The sequence below is a fragment of the Delphinus delphis genome, chromosome 10 (assembly GCF_949987515.2).
Source record: "Delphinus delphis chromosome 10, mDelDel1.2, whole genome shotgun sequence".
NCBI classification, from domain to species: Eukaryota; Metazoa; Chordata; class Mammalia; order Artiodactyla; family Delphinidae; genus Delphinus; species Delphinus delphis.
The window spans coordinates 28,546,052-28,571,647 of NC_082692.2; the positions used below are offsets into that span (position 1 = coordinate 28,546,052).

At 39.5% G+C, this 25,596-nt stretch overlaps 1 protein-coding gene across 1 annotated transcript in view; it reads left to right on the forward strand.

Moving 5' to 3' along the window:
* Positions 1-489: 489 nt before the first annotated feature.
* The window catches only part of PTCHD4 (patched domain containing 4), a 166,914-nt gene continuing 141,807 nt past the window's right edge, over positions 490-25,596 (forward strand). Inside the window, exon 1 of the mRNA XM_060021256.1 lies at positions 490-915. Coding sequence (XP_059877239.1) covers positions 490-915 — 426 coding nt within the window. The remainder of the gene's footprint in view (positions 916-25,596) is intronic.

Here is a 25,596-nt window from a genome sequence, read left to right on the forward strand (position 1 = left end):
CGCCCCCCCCCTCGTGGGGCACATGTCTGCTTCTTACAACACCGAGCCACATGGTTCCAGTTAGGCGCCGAACCCCACCAGGACGGAGAGGAAATCCACATCTGTGGGACGCTCCGCACGGAACCACCTCCAGCGAGGGTGGCCGTGGGACTGCAGCACCGGGATGAAGGGCTAGACCGCGGGATCGCTGCTCATGCGGTGAGAGGGGGCGCGGGAGGTGGCCGGGGAGGGGTGGGCCAGAGGGCCCCCGCAGCGCCCGCCGCCCGCCCCCGCGCGCAGTGGGTACCTGCCCGCCCTGCTGCAACTTGCTGCAGTGTTTGAAAGAGTAGTAGGAGCGCATGGAGGTGGGGCCGGGGAAAGACCGGGTGGAGTGGTGAGGGGTGAGCGCGGAGGGGGCGGGAAGACGGCGGCGGCGGTGGGGCGAGGGGCAGACCCGGAGCGGGTGGGACGGGGGAGAGGCGGGGGTAGCCCGGCGCTTACACATGTCACATGTGCTTTTTAAGACGGCCGGGAGCGCCTGCAAGCTGGATTCGGTGGAGGATGCTGCGGCAGGTGCTTCGCAGAGGGCTCCAGTCGTTCTGCCACAGGCTGGGCTCGTGCGTGAGCCGGCACCCGGTCTTTTTCCTCACCGTGCCCGCAGTCCTGACCATCACCTTCGGCCTCGGCGCGCTCAACCGCTTCCAGACCGAGGGCGACCTGGAGCGCCTGGTCGCTCCCAGCCACAGCCTGGCCAAGATCGAGCGCAGCCTGGCCAGCAGCCTTTTCCCCCTGGACCAGTCCAAAAGCCAGCTCTATTCGGACTTACACACCCCCGGGAGGTATGGCAGGGTGATCCTCCTCTCCCCACCCGGGGACAATATTTTGCTCCAGGCTGAGGGGATCCTGCAGACCCACCGAGCCGTGCTGGAAATGAAGGTGAACCACAAGGGCTATAATTATACTTTTTCCCATCTGTGTGTGTTGAGAAATCAGGATAAGAAATGCGTGCTGGATGATATTATTTCAGTGCTAGAGGATCTCAGGCAGGCTGCCGTCTCCAATAAGACAACAGCCAGGGTGCAAGTGAGGTATCCCAGCACTAAATTAAAGGTACGCTCCTCTTGCATGCTTCTGCCAGTTAAAGAGGCAGCACTTCATTTCTTGCCCTAAACAAGCAGAGAAAATGCAGAGGTCTCATCCTTAAGACTCGGAAGCTGATGCTTCTTTCATTTTGGGGGGTGGGGGGAACGATGGGCAACTGAGTGAAGAAAACAGGCAATAAATGGCATGACTAGATATTAAGAAATTCAAAGTCAAACAAAACAAATGCCAAAAAAGAAAAAAAAAAAGAAAAAAAAAGTTGTTTCTGAGACCCTGCAATTACATCTTTGTTCAGGGTTAATAAATCAGTGAATGGAAGGGGGAGGGGGAATCCTGAACAATTTGGGGGATTTCTTTTCATTATGGGGCTCGATGTATTTCTTATTACTGATTACACATCCACCTGGTGCCATATCCACCTGTTTACATCTTCAGCCTGGCTTGACTTTGACATGTAGGGAGTTTGTGCTTCGCTGCCCTGTGAGTGTGTGTCTGAAAGCAGTGGGTATGAATGGGGTAAGGATTCCAGGAATTATGTGTATGTGTGTTCGCACAGCAGAAGCAGCAGAAATTTTCTATGTGTGAAAATAGAGATGTGCAGCTAACTGTATGTACTAGTTAACTGAGTCCTGTTATCTTCCTTTCACACACACACACACACACACACACACACACACACACACAGTCCAAACCAGAGCAAGATTATTATAACAGCCCAATAGCAAAAGAAAAAATCCCCAGTCAGCAAAAGTTGCCGTGAATGATAATTTCGGCATTAAATAGATGTTACTGTTTAAACTCTCAGTTCAGATTTTGTTGCTCAGATGAGATTTCTAAACTCATTCCACACTGTCAGGTTTGAGCTGCTGCAGGCAATGAGGCATGCAGTCTCCAGGTGACTGAAGTTTCAGGGACGAATGTGACTTCCAAAAGAGTCACTGCACCATTTGTATGCTTGACCCTGTGCACGCTCAGAGGCTGCACAGCCAAGAATTCCTGAGACAGGTGTTTCCCAAGAAGAAGGAATTTTCTTTCTTCTAATGTGTCTGAGGATGTGTGTGTGCTTCTGGCGAGATCATGGAATAGGAGGGACCCCAGTTTCAATGAATGGGTGGCCAAACATAGAAAATTGCTAATATTTCTATTTATTTATTTGATACAGCGTCTGTATACAATTTTAAAAATACATTTCTCAGGATTTTTGAGATAAAAAGGCTATTTTTCCTGAATTGAAGGAGGATTTAGTGCACTAAGAAACTAAGAATTCCTCAGGAAATCCCATAACCTGCTTCCTTTTAACATACTGTCCTTGTTTAAATGTATCCAGAGGCTGACAGGGTTTCAGCCCCTTGTTCAGAGGAGCAGTCCCTTGGGGTTTTAGTGAAACGAGACAGATGATTCATCAGCTTGAAATCTAGGTAAGGGCTTGCCTGCCTCACACTTACTGAAGGGAGCATGATGAATGTATGTGGTTGGGTTGCATGCATTCCGTTTCCTGAATCCTTTGCCATCAACATTATTGCTCGCTCCAGAAAAGGATGCAGTGAAAAGGCGATCTTCTTCGCCTACAGTCTTTTAACTGAGGCCTGTACTAAACATCTGGTGTAAAGAAAGATTTTGAAACTGTGACATATTTAAACTTCCGTTTGTTTTCCCTATTGAAGCAGGTTTGCAGTTTATTAATATGCAGTCTTAGTTAAGTCCCTTATTTCCTTGAGTCAGCAGTACTCTCCAGGTGTAAGGGCTTTGTCCAGTCAACCACTGTGGGCATTTTGTTTATCCGGCAATATCATTATGACATTTACAATACAAAGCCCTGAGGTCTCTAATTCACTCTTTTAATAATGATTGGTTGTGTTCCTATGATTTACTGGGTGCTCTTCTAGGCACAGACAGTCTGGAGCAGCAAGAAAAGCAAGGTTCTTACCCTAATGGGGCTTAATCATAGAAGTCAGGGTCCTCACCCTGAGTTACCTGCAAGCAGGGACTCTGCAATCTTTGGGTCCACTAGGCTAGGCCTATAATAGGTGCTCTGTCTAAACTTTCTGGCTCATTGGTTGGTTGGTCTGCATCTTGATCGGAGTCAGTGGATAATCAAAGAATGGAGTAATTGATTACAAAGGGCCATGTAGTACTAGTGGAATTATTCTACTAACCGTAACAAGAACAGGAGAATTATACACTGGCTCTCTAATCTGTAAAGCCCTTCTTCTGCTACATTCTAATATCAATGTCTCCTCAAATGCATTGGCTTGACTCTCTTTGCATGTTGTCAGTGGGGTCCTTAAGCTATTTTTGGGAAAATGAATTATTTGATAATCTTCTGAGAGTAATGGTCCCTCTTAAGCATCCAGATATAATATCACACGTGCTAATGTAATATAAAATATAATTGGTGGAATTCCAGGTATACCTAGAATCCTATCAAAGAGTCTGCAAGGCCTTTCAGGTGAAGACCTCCCTGGCACAGAGCAAAGTGAGATGGGCTTTTGTTTTGATCATATGTGATCTGGAAATGATTTTAATTCATGTGTGACAGTGATACTCAAAGAGTGTCCCTAGAATGCTGACCTACAATAAAGTTTGAGAACTTCTGTTGTATGAGATTTGAGAGAAATTTTTATATACACAGTTCTTGGCCCTCTAATTAATGTTGCTTTCCTCTGTCACACTTGGGTCACCGATCTTCCCAACTCAGGCCACTGTGGAAAATTTCAGTGCTGGATAATGCTGTTGGTGGGCAGAGAATCAATAGTTAAGGAAAAATGCAAAATAAATGGCAGGGGCTGGATAGTGTGAGTAGGAATTGGCAATCTCTTGACATAAAAGAAGCAGTAGGTCAGAGCCTGGAGGTAGTCTGAAGATGTATAAACACTGATTGACAGAAAGGAGCGGCCAGAAATCTTAGTTATGACAATTGGAAGGGCATCTTCCAAATATTATTAAGACACCCAAGTAGTTCTGAGCACAGAAAGGTTTAGAACTTCTGATAAACATGATTATCTTGACAAGGTGATCCAGACAAGCAGGGACACAAAAGGTTGCTGGTATGGAATTCCAAAGAGAGGCTCAAATAAAGCTGATATGAAAAAAGGAGCAGTCAGCTTAGAATACTACAGAAGAAATGAGACATACACACATTTTCAAAAGCTGCATAGAAAAGACACCAGAATCTGAAATTCCTACACCTATATAATACGAACTCTACAATTGTGCCTGTCATTATAATCTTTACGTTATTATACCCCTGAGTAAGCACAGAGGTCAAGTTTTACATTCCTTCTGTACTATTCACAACCTCCCACCCCAACCTTGTCCAGTTCTATGCAGACAGTATTTACATCACTGGTCGGTCTGTTGATTAATTTGTTCATTTATACTGTAACATTGCAAAGTTATCATTACTTTTCAAATTCTATGATGTGCTTTTACTTTAAAGGTATTCTCTACACTTTCTAGATTTCTATAAATTTTTTGACCCTGGTAATTCGGGGACCATTTTTTCTACTTATTTAAACATACGTATTGTATAAGTCAATACAGTGCAGCCAGGCTGAATTTTGAAATTAAACACATAACATATTGTTGGAACCAGTGTCTTGATTAAAATGAGACAGGCACTCAAAATCCTTAAGCAAGGACTGCTCTGGACTCCAAGAAATATTGTCATTATAACTCAGGGGGCTCAAGTGGTTACAGGCAATATTTCCCTGCTTCTTAGGTAGGCCATGATAAGCTCACTTTTCCATCTGCTAGTTCCAAGAAAGTAACAGTTTCCATATGTCCCTAGTTCTTAATTGTTACCACTGAAAAAGGCCAAGTAAAGAAGAAACAGAGAAATGTGGTTCATGGCAAATGGTGAGAAACAAATGAAGCATATTTGCTTCCCCTGCAGCCCGTCCTCCCCATTAAATTCCATTAACACACACCTCTAAACAGATGTTTAAGTGAAGTGTATGTGCTGCAACGTACCACATTTAAGAAGAGGAACAAAGATAGATTTTCCTGCTTCTTAAAAGAGTGTTTCTTTGGGCACATTTTGAGTACATCTTCCTAATTTGGAGGCTGTTGCCATTGATTATTTAGTTCCAATCTCAATGGGAGAGCAACTTAAGTCAACATGGAAAGTAAAGACCAGCATTACTTTCAGAGATTTCCAGGAAAAGTTATTCCATAGACTTCTTTCCCTAATTCATTCTAAAACCTCAAAAGACAGATGTGTCAGGGTCTTCTCATATATTTAGATTAAAGTTTACATTCCTGATTCTCTCTCTTAATAAGGGAAAAAAATTGCTGCCTTATTGAATGTTCAGTTTGTGTCCTAAACAATGTGGTGTTTTATACACAGCATGTCATTTTTACAAGCTTATGAATCGGGAAGAATATTTTTATTCCCCTTCTATAAGTTGGGAACCTAAACCTAAAGACCAGGAGGTCAAGTGACTTCTAAGAGGTCCCCAAGGTAGTACATGTTGGAAGTGGGATTTAAATCCAGGTCTGTCTGGCACTGAAGTTTATATTCTTAACCACGGTACTATATCGGGTCCCTGTACATCGTGCACTATTCTCTGTGACAACAGCCCTTTGTGTTAAGGAAGAACTGGGGCCGTGATTCCCAAGCATCTCAAATCCCTGCTGAAACCACTGGTGCTCTTTTACACCAGTCCCCTTGCTCACTCGAGAGACCAGCCCAGGTGAAGGTGCAGTGAAGCTTCACTTCCCTTATTCACCCACAAGGGAGTAAAGCTTCCAGTGTGGGCAAACTCCTACCATCTGACTATCATGGAACTTGCCACAAAGAGTTTAAGAAATTCCTCACTGGCACATGATTTCACCTTTAATATTATTTCACATCAACTCAGAACAAATTAAGGTGAGAATCCAGGATCCACTGAGTGTGGGAAACCTGTCAGGTGACCCACGGTTCTGAGCCAGGGGCTTATGTGCCAGACAGGCTTGAGTACTTCTGTCTTAAATTGGCATCAGGAAAAAAGAATTGATGAGATAGCATGGGATAATACAATGCAGACTGAATTGAGAAATATTCAGGAGACCTGAGTTCTGACCCCAGTTCTGTAAAGACCAGTTCTGTGACATCAGAGAAGTCCCATCTCCAGTATGGGCTTCAAGCTCTAGGATTCCTCTGTGACATTAAGGAAATGCTCATCCTTACTATCTGTAGTTGGGCCTGTCACCTGGTTGAGCTTAAAGCTGATTACTGTCGTTCAGTATTTTCCAAAAATGTTGAAATTAAATCTAACCATCTCTTTAAGAAAAAAAATCAGCAACCTTTTTTCTCAAGCCCCTTTACAGTTATTTTACAATAGTAGCAACATTAAGTCCTCGTTAGCCTAATCATCTTAATATTATATGAGAACACAAGGTATAGGAACTATACATAGGCATAAGGGTATTTGGGGAAAATGAAACATAAAATTAGAGCGGAGCGTATTTTTAAAGTGGCTTTGCAATCCATGCCTTTCTCAGACAGGACTATTGTGGCACAGCCATTCACTGAAATCAAGGCTCATTCTCTGTAATTCAGAGGAATTCAGGGCCTCTGAAAGGTACCTGATGAGCAGCACTTAAAATGAATGGGTCTCTTTAGTTACAGGAATTTGTTGGAACAGCCGATGTTTTCCATTCAGAGCTCCCCTCCCTACAAGGAGAGGCTTCATCTGTGCCGCTCTTACTTCCCCCTGCTGTCTCAAAGGCTGAAGGTAGAGGATGGCTCAGGTTCTGGAAGACAGAAACATGTTTAAAGGGTTCTTATAGCTTCAGGAGGGTCCGAAAGCAGCTCCAGGTGTTCAAGATAGATGGAGGCTTGCCTGGACATTTAGGGCTCGGCCTCAAAGTTCTTTCTGCCCTTCGAACATTCAGGTATGTTCTGTCACCTCACCAGGTCTCTTAATTACATGGAGAGAGAGAGTGTGCAGTTCTGATTGTCACTGCGGGTCATACTAACGTGGGTAAGATGTACAGTAGACTCAAAAGTCATTCATATACACTAACTAACGTAATGTACTATAAGTGTCTGCTCTGTGTCAGGCCCTGTGTTGGGCGCTGGAGATGGAGTGAGGAATAAAACAGATGGGGTGCGTGACCCTCCAGGAGCTTGAGTCTACTAGAAAAGGCAAAAATCACATAAATTTATTATTACAGATTATCCTAGAGGAAAATTGCATGATGCTGTAAGAGTAGTAGACCAAGTCTTGGGCTCTTAGAAATGACTTCCTTGAGGAAGTAACTGTGAGCTAAGATCTGGGTTAGATGGTGGGGTTAGATGGTAGAAGCAAGAGTATGAAGGGGAAGACATGGAATCTTAGATACACTGAACAAAAGCCACTGTGGATGGAAGTAAAATGTAATGGTGAAGGTGCTGAGGGCTCTGTTGAGGATTTCTTGAGAGTTGGTATAACACAATTTTGATTAGGATCTGTGGAGCTAGATGGTCTAGTTTTACATCTTTACTCTGTTGCATTAGCTCTATGACTTCGTACAAGTGTTTTAACTTCTTTGTAACTCATTTCCTTCAATCATAGCCCTGACTTCCCATCATTATGTGGGTTAAATGAGTTTATGATACTTAAAGCGGGGTTTCTCAAATTCTAATTGTCACCTGGGGAGCTTGATAGAAATGCAGATTCTGATTCACTAGGTCTGGGATGGAGTGGGATTCTTCATTTCTAGCAAGCTCCCAGGTGATGCTGATGCCTCTGGTCCCTAAAGCACTTAGAACAGCACCTGGTTCTTTGTAAATTCTTAACAAGTGCTGGCGGTTTAACTCTTTGAGCAGTGATATTCTGCCCTTGTCTAAAATTGGTTAATTGATTTTCTTGTGAACACTTGATTAGATGAAAAGCCCTTTTTGTTTCAGACCTCAAAGCTGAAAATCTTTCTATCCTATGGTAGTCATTGCTATTTACTGAGGAAGTAGAATATGAGGGGTGTAGATCCTTCTGATTTTTGCACCAAAGAGCTTGAGCTGCCTCCAGGATCATCATTCTGAATGTGACCAGTCTTTGCTAAGGACAGTAAAGAACAGTTAAGGAGACTGTGGGACCTTGGTTTCAGTGTTCACTGGGTCTGGAAATATCTCAGAGTTTGTATATTTTTGTCATTTTCAATAGAGCTAGCCTTGGCCTCTTTCTCCCCTCTGGGCTGCTGTGACATTCTGATTCTCCTCTTACATCTCTGATGGTTCTTTACCTCTTACTGGTTCACTCCCCTTACTACTCCCATATTTATAATTATTCCCATGCAAGTCTTTTTTCATGGTGTGTTCTCTCAATATTCTCATTCAAGCCAAACACCAATTTTCTTCCAGGTCTGTAACTCTTTGAATGGCATCTCTGTTCTGTCATCAACTCGGGCTCAGAATCTCAGTCACCTATGATTAACTCTTCTTTTCCCGCCACCGCTACCCAGCCGAGACATGTAAACAGTAAGAGCTAATTCATTCTATGCCACAGTGGCCCTTAGACCAAGAGCATCCCCCTTGCCTAGGAACTTGCTAGAAATGTACATTCTTGGACCTCAATCCAGATCTACTGAAAGTAGGGATTAGGTCCCACAAGCCCTCCAGGTGCTTCTGACTCCTGTAGATGTATGAGAACCTCTGTTCTGCAGTAGAGGTGTTCAGTCTTGACTGAGTGTAGGAATCATGAGAGGAGCTTTAAAAATACTGATGTGTGGATCTCATCTCCAGAGATTCTGACTCAGTCAGGAGGTGGCATGGACACTGAAATTTTTAAAATTTCCTCTGATGATTATAATGGATTATCAAGGTTGAAGACCAAGGTCTCCTTTTCAAATTTCTTCTCCGTTTCTTTCTCACTGTCTCTCCCTTGGGCTTTCATTACCGCTTACCTATTTTATCTAGGCAATAATCTAATCTCTCTCACATAATTTCTCACACTTGGAACCTAGCCTGTGTAACAAGATCATCTGCATCTCTTGATTACATTTTCCTCTGACCAGATCCTGCTAGAGTTTCCCATTGCCTGGAGAAGACATTATCAACTCCTGACCATAGCCATTGAGAACTTTTCTTGACCAGGGCTCCAACTTATTTGAAGTTTCAGATTGCAGTACATCTTATGCTGCAACCAAACCGAAGCAGACCCACCCTCAACCTTCCTTTTTCTTACCTTCATTCATACTGTTCCTTTTGCTTGGAATTTCTTTCACACTGTCAAATTCACATCTCTTAAAAGTTGCTTTTTCCATGGAGCTTCTCTAAGTGCTTCCAAAGGTAGAAAGCACTTTTATACACTTTAGAGGTACTTTGAAGGCAGTTCCCTCAATCACAGTCTAACTTGTATTATAGACTTTTAGCAAGTCTTTGCTAAAATATAACTGTATGTGCCTAATGAACCAGTATGGCTGGTAGCTTTCACTACATACATTGATTTGCCTGTGTGGAGCCAGCCAGTACAGGGGAGGTTGTGGAACAAGCCCTTGGGGGAAACTGCAAGGGGACAGGAAAAAAGCCCATCCCAGCCAGCCTACTGTTCCAAGGCTATGCCTAAACCCTAAAGAAAGATGGCCACAGAAAGACACTGAAAGCTGTTTCTATGAGTGGTCCTGAGATACAAGTGCCACAGAAGGATTGCCTTTGGGCTTAGGAAACAAAGGACCACCAGAAGAGGGAGAGAGAGAGAGAGAGAGATTCTTTCCCCCACCTATACACAGCACACATGTGACTTCAGCTTGGGAAAGCCTGCAGAGAGGCAGCTCGAACACCTGGTAGGATTACCAGATTTAGCAAATAAAAGTACAGGACACCCGGTTAAATTTGAATTTGGGGTAAACAAAAATTTTTTTTAGTATAAGTATGTTCTAAATATTGCATTCTTTGCTTATCTGAAATTCAGATTTAACTGGGCATCCTGTATTTTACCTGGCAACGTAGCATGATGGGAATTCAAAGAATCACATCTGAAGACCCAAGCACAGACTTCAGAATGTCAGGGGACCAGCGCCAGTTCTAACGCACAAGAGTGGCCATGAGCCAGGGGGCCAAAGAGGCAGACCGTAAAGGCCAATTTGGGAAATAGTAAACACATTCTAAAGACTCCAGGAAATGCATGGGTAAAAGTTTTCAGAGGCCAGAATTTCTGTCTTATTCAAGTGGGGATTCCAGCAAATGAAATGTAAGTTCCTCTTGATATGACCTCCTTTGGATACTCTGCCCTTAGGAAACCCAAGTTACATTAATTGTTTTAATAGTTCCAAGTGTTTATTTGCTAGTGAAATGAAAGACTGCACTGGATAAATGTTTCATTTAGAAGATTCTTTTGTTTTATATTTTATCTATGAAAAATATTTATACATAAATAGAAATGTAATTAAAGAAAGTAAGTTGTAAGATAAGTCCTGGGGATACAATGTATAGCATAATGACTATAGTTAACAATGCTGTATTGTATATTTGAAGGCTGCTAAAAGAGGGATGTTAATTAAACTTATCACGGTAATCATTTGCAATATACATATATATCAAATTCTTACATTGTACACCTAAAACTAATACAATGTGATAAGTCAATTCTATCTCAATTTTTAAAAATTTAAAAAAGAAAAAAAAGAGAAACTGACCACATTAGCCAGAACCATATCTATATTAAAACAGCAGTTTATCATAAGTAAAATAATTTAGGTCAGTACTGTAGTTTGAGAAGAAATTTTTTACTATACAAAAAAAAGGGTCCATCAGTTACTCAAGTTTGAGAATCATTAGATTGGAGAGAGGGATATTTATTTAGTTACCCATGCTAAATGTAGTAGGACTGAGAGCATCATAAGCAAAAATACTAGAGGTCATGAAGTGTAAAGTAAAAGATTTTATCATTTCTATTCATGTCATGGTAGAGAGAGAAATTAATTTCTTAAAACAAAGGGAATTGGCTAAAGAAGTGAAGAAGAACAGAAGTCCTACTTCAGGAAGGAAGGAAGGGAGGGAGGGAGGGAGGAAGTAGATGATGTGGCAGATTAGTGAAAATTTGTAGGATGAGAATATTAGCAAGCCAAAAGCTAAACCCGTAGACAGGATTGGTTACCCTTTCCATGTGTGAAATGTGGCATTAAAATCAAAGATGAAGCATGCTCTTAAACGTTTGTGCAACAGCATAATAAGTATATGGGCTATTTAGAACCCATCTTATTTTCCTTCAAGATTATAAAGCTTTTTAAAAAATAATAGATATGTTTTTAATTATTAGGCTTTTATCCTGCTCTCCTGACATATGTTCCACTCAGAAAAATAGCAGTCTTTTAAAAAGCATCACTTGAACAGAACTGCTAAAATTACCCTCAAAAATAATTCTCAATATTGGTAACTAGTCACCCATCTCCACATTGAAAACCTTTCTGGTTTGTAATTTACCTGCAAGGCACCTTTTATTTGTAAACTGAGGAATCACCATTCCTGTGTATATTATAATCAGTATGTTTTTGTAAATTTATATAACTTGTACATGCATATATGTACACATACTCTTTTTTTTCCTCCTGGTCACATTTCTAGTTTAAAAGAAATGTGAGAAAAGTCTAGCTTGTCATTTCTCCCTCCCCAGGATCCAGGTCTTCCTGCACAATGCAATTTGGGGAATGATTTCTCTAGGGCAAATTCCTGGGGAGGATGAGGCAAAACCTGAGTAATGGAGCATGAGGTCAGGGCCATTGGGTCACCACGAAGTGTGCCTGGAGGCAGGAACCCTGCTAAACTCCCAGGGAGGAGTGAGAAGCTCAGGGACTGCACTAGTTTAATGACCCCTTTTCCTAGTTGGGCATATCTCTCTGAGGGAATAGCACACAAAACTGGTACTAGCTGCTTGACTTTTATTATCAGTACATTCTTTTCAACCATTGTTACCTTGGGGGTTATTTTTAAGGAATTGGATCCTTTCTAGGCTTTTAGACATTTTTTATTAACTAATCACATCAGTGTGTCTCTTGCTAAACAATGTTCACTTATATTTTTAGTTAATTTATCCCAGAAAGTTGTTTATAAACTGATGTTATCCTACTAGTCTTCTTCCTGATAGAAGAATGTTTTGGTAATTGATAACTAAATTGACATAAGATTTTTACTTCCCTTCTTTCCCTCAGCTCTGAGCCCTGAAGTTATTGATGATGTTAAAGTTATAAGCATTGACAATGCGGCCCGTTTAGCCTAAAGCAACAGATGTTTTTTACTGAGTTTTTAACGGGCTGAGATAGGGGAGCCACTTATTGATTGAGCCCCTCTTTTAAAATTATAAAATAATGATGAAGAGGGTAGTGAAAAGGAAATAGACAAATCTATGTTTGAATCTAATTTTATCATTTATCGGATGTATGACCTTAGACATGTTATTTAACGTCTTTGCCCCTCAGTTTTTCTATGTTAAAAAAAGCATTATTCATATTTTTATGTTACATTAAAAGTATTAATATCCATTCTACAGATTTTAAAACTTTCAGGCACTTAGTGGTTTCTTAAATAAATTGTAACAATTTTTTATCTAAATCCAACTTCATAACAACACCAAGTGAAAAATCACTCACAATCCCACTCACCAATTCTATAAACAATTTATTTCCAGCCTTTAACTATAACGTACACAGGTGTTATATACAGTGCATGTCTTTTCTGATCCGATTTATTTTCATTTTTTTATAAGAATGTAAATAATTATTTTTTGGTAGCTCAGAAGTCTGGCAAGTGACTGTGGCATAATTTACTTAATTGTTCATTTATTGTTATCGTGAGAGTATATCTAGAACAGTGTTTTTGGAGCTGATTTCCACAATCCTTAACAGACAAATGGAAAATATTCTGGCTTGTCAACAGAAGCTGAAGGAAAAGAGCATTTTCTTATGTGATTTAAAATGTCATTTTCATAAGTATATGAACTTATGAAAGCAAGATACAAATATAGGTTAACAAGTTCCAGGGGAGCAGGTGTCCCAAGAAAAACCTTGGATAGAAGTTAGAAGGACCTGGTTTATTTATAGATCAACTCCAAAATGCTGTAAATTGCATTGTTAAGGACCACATCCAAGAGTAAGCTTCTAAGGGTACCTTGTGGCTTATCCTATTACAAAGTACTTTTTACTGCTTTTCACCTGGTATAGTTCCATGATTCTCAAAAGGAACACTTCAGGAACTTTCCAATTATATGATGCCTGTTCCCTCCCCAGACCAATTGAATCAGAAGCTCTGGAGAAAGGGCCTGAGAATTGGTATTTTCTTAAGCTCTTTGTATGATTCCAGTGAATAACCAGATTGAGAAACACTGAGGGACCTTAGACCAGAAAAAGATCCCCCCATCCTACCGAGCTCCTTTGCAGTTTCATAGGATGAGAGGACAAGGGAATAATACCACTTCCTTTGAACCTCCACTTCAAGGCTTAGTCTGGGGTCTCAGAAAGAGAGCATTTGCCCTGACGTAAGCAATCACAGTACCATTTCCCTGCCAGGTAAGCTGCCTCCATAGGAGCTCTGTAGCTAAAATAAACAACTTCATTCTCTCCTGTAATTCTCTAATCTGATATTGATTTTGGCCAGAAATATGATGTCTTAATCAATTTGCTCTGCTGCAAAGATGTCCTGGATTGCCAGTCATTGGGAAAATGTATCCCTTGACACTTTAAAAGGCATCCTTTCTTAATACACTTCTGCCAGGAGATTAATAAGAAAACCTGTAGGCACATGGTAAATTTTTATTATTATGATGATAGGGCCAAAGGTAATAAACTTGATAGCTCAAAGGTGTATAATCCTAGGACTTGAATAGACTTTCAGTTCTTATTAAGTTGTTATTAGCTCCTTGATTTCCATCAGGATAACCTAAATTCCTTCATATCCTGAGATGGTCAGTGTTTACTACTTTGTAACCATTCATTAATACTATTCATTGTTAGTCTATTCCTTCGATAAGCATGTAGTAGGAGATAAAGAAATATGTGTTGAATGAATGAAGGATCAAGTGAGTTAACTATTTGGCTTTTTAATTGTCCCATACTGAGTTTTAAAAGCATCATGTTAAAGAATTTCAAAATGCTCCCAGTCTTAGCTTAGCCAAAATTTACTTAATCTTCAGCCAAATCCCATGCCTTCTATCTTTTCATCAGTGAAAATAATATTATACTTTTCTACGTAAATGAGTTCTGGGAAGGCTAACTACCTCTAGTTTTAACAAGCTTGAGACATTCTAACTCATTCACAAACAGATCCCGGAGTCCCCAGATCAGTGTGGCAAGTCCATTCATATTAAAACAGTATTAACACAATGTCTAATTAAAGGAAAAGTATGTTCATTAAAGTGCAATGAATATTTAAAGTAGTTCCAACTATATAGGAGCCGTAACAATCTAGTGCCCTTCTTGGGTCAGTAGAAAGCTTTCCATTTCCATCCCTTTCCATTAGCATTTCCATTAGCATCCCCATTCGCAAATCTTATACTCCCTCCCTTATTATTTTTAAATGGCAGTTATCAATCACTTGATACAGTGAGGTGAAAGGATGTTTTCCTAGTCAATATGAATGATATGGTGTGCACTACTGGCCACCAGTAACGGGAAATTATACATTACAAAAAGAAAGCCAAACATTTGGTACCCCACTATCACCTTTATATTAAATATTTTATCTTTAGCAAAAAGTAAAAGCATTTTACAGAGTTGAATCCATACTCATATTTTGCAGAACCATATAAAATAGGGAATTGACCTTTCTTTTATTTACTGTTCTAGAAAAAGGATTAAGTAATTGTGACATGCCTTAAAGGAGTTTGACATAATCATCATATTATGTGCATATATTTTTACAAGCCTTTGTTGAAAGAGATTTGGGAAGGTTATCCAATCTATGTGTTTCGGAAAGCCCTGTTATATATAAATTGCTTCAATAAACTAACTATTTAATGTCTCTCCAGAAGAAAATTATTTCTCATATCTATTTAAAACATTTATTTCTATTCTTACTTCAGTAAAGAAGAAACCTGGTCTTTACTATCATTTTTGAACCGTCTTCTACCTGTGACCTTGAAAATGGTTATTACATTCTCTTGTACTTCTCTTTGGCTGAATAATTTCTTACACATAGACCTCATTCTCAACTACATACCCTTTTTGTTTTTAGCAGACTTTTAAGTTTTGGGAAATTGATGTCTCCTGAGTCTTAAACACCTATGTTTTGTTCAAAAGGTATACAAGTATCTTCCCTGCTTCAATATTCTCCTCTCCATATTTGCCTTATCCCAATGAATAGCTTTTCTCAATAGAGACGTATTCTATGCTTATATTGTTTCAGACACTGGGCTAGGCACTGGAGTTACAGAGATCAGTTATAGATCCTCTTTTCCAGAAACATACAGTCTAGTGAGGAAGGAGGACAAGTAAATGGAAAATTAGCAGTACAGCATGGTAACTTGAACCTTAAAGGTTAGTTCAAGATGATTCAGAGCACCAAATAATCCAGAATTGGTGCTACATCAGACTCAGCCTCCTCCAGGGTTCTATAATAAGAACAAATACTCTATATTGGTGGGAGAAGTCTTTCAGGGGTTCTTATTTCAATTGATAAAAAACATTTTGTTTTTAAATGTATTCATTAAAATTGAGGTCAGTGGACAGCTGCTCTCCATAAACAGGGAAATATTTTGCCATGAACAGTTACTCTGAAGGTTATGAAGTCAACATAAAATCCCAACAATGCTATAGACTTAAAAAATGAATACAAAGCAGGAAAATGTTATGGGTATGGGCCAAGAAATATCAAAATGAAAAAACAGGAGGGTTATTAATCATCCACAAAACCTGGCCAGAAGATTGTTGGCTAGTGGAACTTTCCATGACCCCCCCAAATCATCCTACCCTCAGGACTTTCTCTCCAAGTGTTAGTAACTGTTAAGGTAATTGTGGGATGACTTAGCCAGCAAAAATAAAGCATATACGCAAGTATAAGAGGCACTTGACACAAAAGAAGAACGAGTGTTTAGAGTGTGCCCACTTGGGTGGGAAGTCAGCATTTTTGTTTGCATTAAACAAATGAGGAGAATTATTTTCTTTCCTAGAACTGGCCCTGATAGGCTAGAGTCATAGAAAGCCCTCCTGAAACAGTGAATTATAGGACCCCCTGCGTATGCCAACATTTAAGAGAACTGAAAAAAATGTGTGAATTTTCTAGGTACTGTTGACATTGGGTTTGATAATTCTCAGTCGTGGGGCAGTCCCGTGCATCACAGGATGTTTCGCAGCATCCCTGCCCTTTGTAGACTCTGGTGGTATCGTCTTCTCTTGAGTTGTGATAGCCAAAAACAAATGTCTCCAGACAGTGCCAGATGTCCCCTGGGGTTCAAAATTGCTCCCCATGGAGAACTAGTACTCTCATTCTTGGAACATTGAGGCAAAGCGTTCTCCTAGAATGCTCTCCTCCTGTAACACAGACCATTAGGAAAGTAGTCTTTATCTAACCTAAATCCCTCATATTGCAAGTTCTAAATCCTCTTCTTCAGTGGCCTTGGAGCATGTGCCCTCCACGGCAGGAGTACTCAGCCCACTTGGTGGGATGCCAGGGTCTAATCTTGGAGAATTTCTAGGATGCCCAGTGAAAGCCATGAAGACATGCTCACTAATGTCTTCTCCACTGAGAGGAAACTCTCCAGGCTTGTTTGCTTGTCAAAATTGTAGTCCATTTTAGATTAGAGACCTATTTCAATTGTAAATTCCATTGGTGGGAGAAGCTCAACATTTGGGAGAGAGCACAGCTGGTGCTTCCTGGTTGTTAAATAATTCATCTTCCTCATTCTGGAGAGTCAGAAACAGCCGCGCTGAGATACTAAATCCTCAAGGTAATATTGCAAAACCTAGTCCTTGGCACTAAGGAGGGAAAGGGCCTGCTAAATTACAGAAGCCATCCTCCACAGCTTTAGGAGAAGCTGGAGAGAGAATGCTATTTGCTGACTTGATTTTTCCCCATTTTTCCCCATATCTTTCCCCACGGGAAAGATAGGTTTCCCTGGGAGAATTTTATGAAGCTCCGTGAAGCAAAATCAGCCTTTCAACACTTTATATTGTCATGCCTGTGTCATTCACGCACATAATTCATTTTTCAAGTGAAATATTTTGACCGTTCTAAAAATTATTTTCCCCAGAAATCAGAAGGTAAGGATGGAAATGGTGAAGCACTTGCCAGAAAATAGGTGACTTTTGAACAATCCCTTGATGATAAATATTTCTCATTAGTGGTTCTATTCTCACACTTGGCTATTTATTGAGTCACTTATTTTAGTCCAAATTGTCCTAGACCTGTCCTAAGCTCATCTGGGATTTTCATATTATTTTTGAAGCTGTGTTAAATCTTCCAGAACGCACACCTCCTACAACAGTGTTCCACAGCAGTTCATTAATGCTTCTTCAGGTAACTAGTAATCTTAGAACTTTTATTTCTGTGCCCTGAAAGAGGGAACATTCTAACCATAATGCTTATTTTACATCTTAACAAGACAATATTCTTCTTCATACAAGACAGGGTCCCTATATGCTACTCTACACCTGTATGCTCAATTCAACAAAGATTACTGATTGTGGGACTCGAATGAGAATTTATAATGCGCAATGATCGCAGAAACTTTCGTTTTAATTCAGGCTGCCTGAGTGGTTGATCCCACATGATATAAATATCAAAACTACCAAACTTCAAATTTTTCCATTGGTCAGGCTCTAGAGTTTTGTATTAGCTCCTCTAAGAGTACGTAGACAAAGGTAAGAGAGCAAGGGTGCATGCAACTGTTGCAATTACCAAGGCAACAGAAATTTATAATGATCATTTAGTTTTTATCCAGGGCATTGTTCAGGGTACATAGCTAGACAAAAATTGAATTTCCCAACAGGAAATTTGCCAGGTGTGATTTGTAGCAGCTTTGTTCTTTGTTGGGGGGTCTGTTTTATTTTATTATTTTTTATTTATTTATTTTAACATCTTTATTGGAGTATAATTGCTCTACACTGGTGTGTTAGTTTCTGCTTTATAACAAAGTGAATCAGCTATACATGTACATATATCCCCATATCTCCCTCCTACCCTCCCTATCCCCCCTCTAGGTGGTCACAAAGCACCAAGCACCAAGGTGATTTCCCTGTGCTATGTGACTGCTTCCTACTAGCTATCTATTTTACATAAGGTAATGTATACACATCCATGCCACTCTCCCACTTCGTCCCAGCTTACCCTTCCCCCTCCCCGTGTCCTCTAGTCCATTCTTTACGTCTGTGTCTTTATTCCTGTCCTGCCCCAGTTTCTTCAGAAACTTTTTTTTCTTTTAGATTCCATATATATGTGTCAGCATACAGTATTTGTTTTTCTCTTTCTAACTTACTTCACTCTGTATGACAGACTCTAGGTCCATCTACCTCACTACAAATAACTCAGTTTCATTTCTTTTTATGGCTGAGTAATATTCCATTGTATATATGTGCCACATCTTCTTTATCCATTCATCTGTCGATGGACACTTAGGTTGCTTCCATGTCCTGACTATTGTAAATAGAGCTGCAGTGAGCATTGTGGTACATGACTTTGTTTGAATTATGGTTTTCTCAGGGTATATGCCCAGTAGTGGGATTGCTGGGTCGTATGGTTGTTCTCTTTTTGGTTTTTTAAGGAACCTCCATACTGTTCTCCATAGTGGCTGTATCAATTTTCATTCCCACCAAAAGTGCAAGAGGGTTCCCTTTTGTCCACACTCTCTCCAGCATCTATTGTTTGTAGATTTTTTGATGATGGCCATTCTGACCAGTGTGAGGTGATACCTCATTGTAGTTTTGATGTGTATTTCTCTAATTATTAGTCATGTTGAGGATCCTTTCATGTGTTTATTGGCAATCTGTATATCTTCTCTGGACAAATTTCTGTTTAGGACTTCTGCCCATTTTTAGATTGGGGTGTTTGTTTTTTTGATACTGAGCTGCATAAGCTGCTTCTAAATTTTGGAGATTAATCCTTTGTCAGTGGCTTCATTTGCAAATATTTTCTCCCATACTGAGGGTTGTCATCTCATCTTGTTTATGTTTTCCTTTGCTGTGCAAAAGCTTTTAAGTTTCATTAGGTGCCATTTGTTTATTTTTGTTTTTATTTCCATTTCTCTAGGATGTGGGTCAAAAAGGATCTTGCTGTGATTTATGTCATAGAGTGTTCTGCCTATGTTTTCCACTAAGAGTTTGATAGCGTCTGGCCTTACATTTAGGTCTTTTATCCATTTTGAGTTTATTTTTGTGTATGGTGTTAGGGAGTGTTCTCATTTCATTCTTTTACACGTAGCTGTCCAGTTTTCCCAGTGCCACTTATTGAAGAGGCTGTCTTTTCTCCATTGTATATTCTTGTCTCCTTTATCAAAGATAAGGTGACCATATGTGTGTGAGTTTATCTCTGGGCTTTCTATCCTGTCCCATTGATCTCTATTTCTGTTTTTGTGCCAGTACTATACTGTCTTGATTACTGTACCTTTGTAGTATAGTCTGAAGTCAGGGAGCCTGATTCCTCCAGCTCCGTTTATCTTTCTCAAGATTGCTTTGGCTATTTGGGGTCTTCTGTGTTTCCATACAAATAGTGAAATTTTTTGTTCTAGTTCTGTGAAAAATGCCAGTGGTAGTTTGATAGGGATTGCATTGAATCTGTAGATTGCTTTGGGTAGTAGAGTCATTTTCACAATGTTGATTCTTCCAATCCAAGAACAAGGTATATCTTTCCATCTATTTGTATCATCTCTAGTTTCTTTCATCAGTGTCTTATACTTTTCTGCATACCGGTCTTTTCTCTCCTTAGGTAGGTTTATTCCTAGGTATTTTATTCTTTTTGTTGCAGTGGTAAATGGGAGTGTTTCCTTAATTTCTCTTTCAGGTTTTTCATCATTAGTGTCTAGGAATGCAAGAGATTTCTGTGCATTAATTTTGTATCCTGCTACTTTACCAAATTCATTGATTAGCTCTAGTAGTTTTCTGGTAGCATCTTTAGGATTCTCTATGTATAGTATCATGTCATCTGTAAACAGTGATAGCTTTACTTCTTCTTTTCTGTTATGGATTCCTTTTATTTCATTTTCTTCTCTGATTACTGTGTCTAAAACTTCCAAAGCTATGTTTAATAATAGTGGTGAGAGTGGACAACCTTGTCTTGTTCCTGATTTAGAGGAAATAGTTTCAGTTTTTCACCACTGAGAACTATGTTGGCTGTGGGTTTGTCATATATGGCCTTTATTATGTTGAGATAAGTTCCTTCTATCCCTACTTTCTGAAGGGTATTTATCGTAACTGGTGTTGAATTTTGTCGAAAGCTTTTTCTGCATCTACTGAGATGATCATATGGTTTTTCTCCTTCTATTTGTTAATATGGTGTATCACATTGATTGATTTGTGTATACTGAAGAATCCTTGCATTCCTGCAATTAACCCCATTTGATCACGGTGTATGAGCCTTTTAATGTGCTGTTGGATTCTGTTTGCTATTATTTTGTTGAGGATTTTTGCACCTATGTTCATCAGTGCTATTGGCCTGTAGTTTTCTTTCTTTGTGACATCTTTCTCTGGTTTTGGTATCAGGGTGATGGTGGCCTCGTAGAATGAGTTTGGGAGTGTTCCTCCTTCTGCTATATTTTGGAAGAGTTTGAGAAGGATAGGTGTTAGGTCTTCTCTAAATGTTGGACAGAATTCGCCTGTGAAGCCATCTGGTCCTGGGCTTTTGTTTGTCGGAAGATTTTTAATCACAGTCTCAATTTCAGTGCTTGTGTTTGGTCCATTTATATTTTCTATTTCTTCCTGGTTCAGTCTCAGAACGTTGTGCTTTTCTAAGAATTTGTCCATTTCTCTCAGGTTGTCCATTTTATTGGCATATAGTTGGCTTTTAGTAATCTCTCATGATCCTTTGTATTTCCGCAGTGCCAGTTATTACTTCTCCTTTTCCAGTTCTAATTCTATTGATTTGAGTCTTCTCCCTTTTTTTCTTGATGAGTCTGGCTAATGGTTTATCAATTCTGTTTATCTTCTCAAAGAGCCAGCTTTTAGTTTTACTGATCTTTGCTATTGTTTCCTTCATTTATTTTTCATTTATTTCTGCTCTGATCTTTATGATATCTTTCCTTCTGCTAACTTTGGGGTTTTTTTTGTTCTTCTTTCTCTAATTGCTTTAGGTGTAAGGTTAGGTTGTTTATTTGAGGTGTTTCTTGTTTCTTGAGGTAGGATTGTGTTACTATAAACATCCCTCTAGAACTGCTTTTGCTACATCCCCTAGGTTTTGGGTTGTCGTGTTTTCACTGTCATTTGTTTTGAGGTATTCTTTGATTTCCTCTTTGATTTCTTCAGTGATCTCTTGGTTATTTAGTAGTGTATTGTTTAGCCTCCATGTGTTTGTATTTTTTACAGACTTTTTCCTGTAATTGATATCTAGTCTCATAGCGTTGTGGTCGGAAAAGATACTTGATACGATTTCAATTTTCTTAAATTTACCAAGGCTTGATTTGTGACCCAGGATATGATCTGTTCTGGAGAATGTTCCATGAGCACTTGAGAAGAAAGCATATTCTGTTGTTTTGGATGGAATGTCCTATAAATATCAATTAAGTCCATCTTGTTTAATGTATCCTTTAAAGCTTGTGTTTTCTTATTGAGATCCTTGCTGGGTAGAGCAATCTTGCTTGTAGGTTTTTCTCTTTCATCACTTTAAATATGTCCTGCCGCTCCGTTCTGGCTTGCAGAGTTTCTGCTGAAAGATCAGCTGTTAACCTTATGGGGATTCCCTTGTATGTTATTTGTTGTTTTCCCCTTGCTGCTTTTAATATTTTTTCTTTGTATTTAACTTTTGATAGTTTGATTAATACGTGTCTTGGCATATTTCTCCTTGGATTTATCCTGTATGGGACTCTCTGTGCTTCTTGGACTTGATTGACTATTTCCTTTCCCATATTAGGGAAGTTTTCAACTATAATCTCTTCTAGTATTTTCTCAGTCCCTTTCTTTTTCTCTTCTTATTTTGGGACCCCTATAATTCAAATGTTGGTTTGTTTAATGTTCTCCCCTAGGTCTCTGAGACTGTCCTCAATTTGTTAAACTCTTTTTTCTTTATTCTGCTCTCTGGGAGTTATTTCCACTATTTTATCTTCCAGGTCACTTATCCGTTCTTCTGCTTCAGTCATTCTGCTATTGATTCCTTCTAGAGAATTTTTAATTTCACTTGTTGTAGTGTTCATCATTTTTTGTTTGCCCTTTAGTTCTTCTAGGTCCTTGTTAAACGTTTCTTGTATTTTCTCCATTCTATTTCCAAGATTTTGGATCATCTTTACTGTCATTACTCTGAATTCTTTTCTAGGTAGACTGCCTATTTCCTCTTCATTTGTTTGGTCTGGTGGGTTTTTACCTTCATCTGCTGTGTGTTTCTCTGTCTTCTCATTTTGCTTAACTTACTGTGTTTCGGGTCTCCTTTTTGCAGGCTGCAGGTTCATAGTTCCCGTTGTTTTTGGTGTCTGCCCCCAGTGGTTAAGGTTGTTTCACTGGGTGGTGGAAGCTTCCTGGTGGAGGGGACTGGTGCCTGTGTTCTGGTGGCTGAGGCTGGATATTGTCTTTCTGGTGCGTAGGACTGTGTCTGGTGGTGTGTTTTGGGGTTTCTGTGACCTTATTGTGATTTTTGGCAGCCTGTCTGCTAATCAGTGGGGTTGTGTTCCTGTCTCGCTAGTTGTTTGGCATAGGGTGTCCAGCACTGTAGCTTGCTGGTCATTGAGTGGAGTTGGTCTTAGCGTTGAGATGGAGATGTCTCGTAGAGCTTTCACTGTTTGATATTACATGGAGCCGGGAGGTCTCTGGTGGACCAATATCCTGAACTTGGCTCTCCCACCTCAGAGGCACAGGCCTGACACCCGGCCGGAGCACCAAAACCCTGTCAGCCACACGGCAGCCTGAGAGGCTTGTATGCTCACCTGCCGGGCCCAGCTATGTTCTTTTGAAAAGTCATGTAGTCATCAAAACGAGACAATTCTAGTAAATACAATCTCTTTTTGGGTTCATTTATTAAAGTCTTTCTTCATCTTATAAGAACAGAGAGGGAAAAAACTATCCTGGTGATAGCGCCCGTGGGCCAGACAACCCAATATTCAGCCTCTGACAGTTTGAATCCAAGACATCCCAAGCAATATTCAGTTTATGGCAGTGGTATCAGAGGAGATAGATGAACATCCATACTTTTTTCCTTCATGTTTTTTTCAGAAGTGAGGAGTGTAACCTGAGCTACTCTGGCTTCTTAATAACACAGCTTGCTTTCGTATACCCCAAAAATGAAACTTTAATTCAAACAAGCTTTTGTTTTATTATGTTTCAAAGATGTCTTCCTTGGGAAACCTCATTTCATGTGCATTTTATTTCATTTGAAAATTGATAGCTTGTATCAAAAATCAGATGTTATGCTACAAGATAGGATATGTATTATTAAATAAGGTGTAGGACCTTTAAAAAGGCACAAATGAAAATGCTGTTCCAATATAATATCAGTAAACTTAGAAGCATACAATGGAAGGAAAACGGAAGTGGCTGGAGAAGTTTAAAATAAGAATCCCTAAAGATAATAGAGTTAACACAGTTAAAACACTAGTTTATAACTAATATGAAAAGATAGGAAAGAATCAACCCATCCTATCAATTATGTGTATATTTGCTTAAATTGAAAATGAAATCATGGTGCTGGGAATAAAACTGACACTAAAATCTGTCTGAATTCCATTCAAAGGAGCCAGAGGTGTTCACTCAAAACACTTTGTAGGAATGGGCCTTCCCAGCAGGGCTACTTGCATCTTGAATTCTTTTATTTCTGTAAAGGAACAATTCCAGTAGGAAGGAGTGACAGAAACAGATTTAAACATGGGTATATATCTGTGAATTAATGACTCAACAGTATGGTTATGAAAAGGCCTTAATAATGAGATGTTTGGAAATTAAACTAATCCAGAGATGGCAAGTTTCAGAGTTATTTTCTGATTTGTCCTCCCAAATAGCTTATCTTTATTTGTTTCCTGGTATTAATTTGTAAATGTGAGTATTTACTCTCTAATTTCTTGTTTTCTCTGAATGTCTGGTTCAAACAAATTGTGAAGTAGTCAGGCTGGCTTGGTCACAGCTAAACCAAGACATGACAACTACTAAAGATACAGTGAACATTTTTATATAGACATTCCACACCTTGTTTAGAATTTGTTTAGCCCTCTTTTCATTCAGCATACATTTTAATGAGAGTCTCCTCTGTACCAGAACTTGTGCTGGACCTTGGAGAAACAAGAGGGCATTAATCCCAAACCCTGTGCTCCAAGCTGCAAAACTTGTGGGCAAAAGTCCCGTCTCTGGAGTAAGGTAAATCTAGTGTTCCGTCCTGACCCGGTCACTTACTAGCTATGTGATATTGGACTAATGACATTCTCTCTCTAAACCTTGGCTTCTTCCGTTTAAAATGGGATAATGATAGGAACGATCTTATAGGTCACTGGAAGGATTGAAATGAAAAACACTTTTCAGTGATTATAGCAAAATAAGCAATGAGCAAATGTTATGCTTATGCTCTAAAGGGAAGAAACACATTTTAAAAAAGAAATACAAATTGTAGAGGTCTCTAGTGTAGGGGCATCAAGGATCCCTTGGCATCTCAAGAGCAAGAAAAATGAAAATGAACCGTCCGATCTGAGTGGAGGCATGGACACAATCATCAAAACCTGCAATTTTAGAAATATTACAGTTCAAGCATTTGTAAATGAGATCAAGGAATGACTCTGTTCCTCATCCCTGCTGAATTAAAGAAAATAGAATTAAACTATAGTAAAAGATTAGGCCTAAGGGAAAATTTTGTCAGTTCTAAAGGTTGTTAGAATTTATCATCCTCAAAAATGTATTTTTAGAAATACAACCTGCAGCTGTCTTCCCCGGATGATTTGGTTGCAGGGCTGACTGGAGCCAGAGGGGTGAAATCTTTAGGATCTTCCTCTTCTCCTATGATTGATGTAGGAATGATATGCAGAGTTGACAACATATAGTAAACCATCGTGGCAGAGATGGAAAGGCTGTGGGAAGAGGTCAGGAGAAATAGGTAGCAGATATAATTTTAATAAGGAATGGAGCATATTCTGTAATGTGTGGAATTGCATAGTCTTTTGAAGGTTTGGTGTGGAAACATCAACATATAAATTCTGTTTGCAAATGTTGCTTAGAATTGCAGCCTCCAAATCTTATGGTGGTGTTGTATTAAAATCCAATAGTATTTCAGTTCGTAAGATGCTGTTTGACAAGATTTTGAGGATTTTGTCATTTGGAATGCGTGTCAAAAATATTTGGAAATTTAAACCTAAAAATTCCTCTGTTCCTTCATTTTCAAAATGCATGTCACTCATTTCAATAAAAAAGGGATTCTAAGCACAACGAAACATGGGAATAAATAAAATTGGAACATACAGCTATCTGTTTTGCGTGCTCTAGACCAGGTGTCAGCAAGCTTTTCTGTAAAATTCC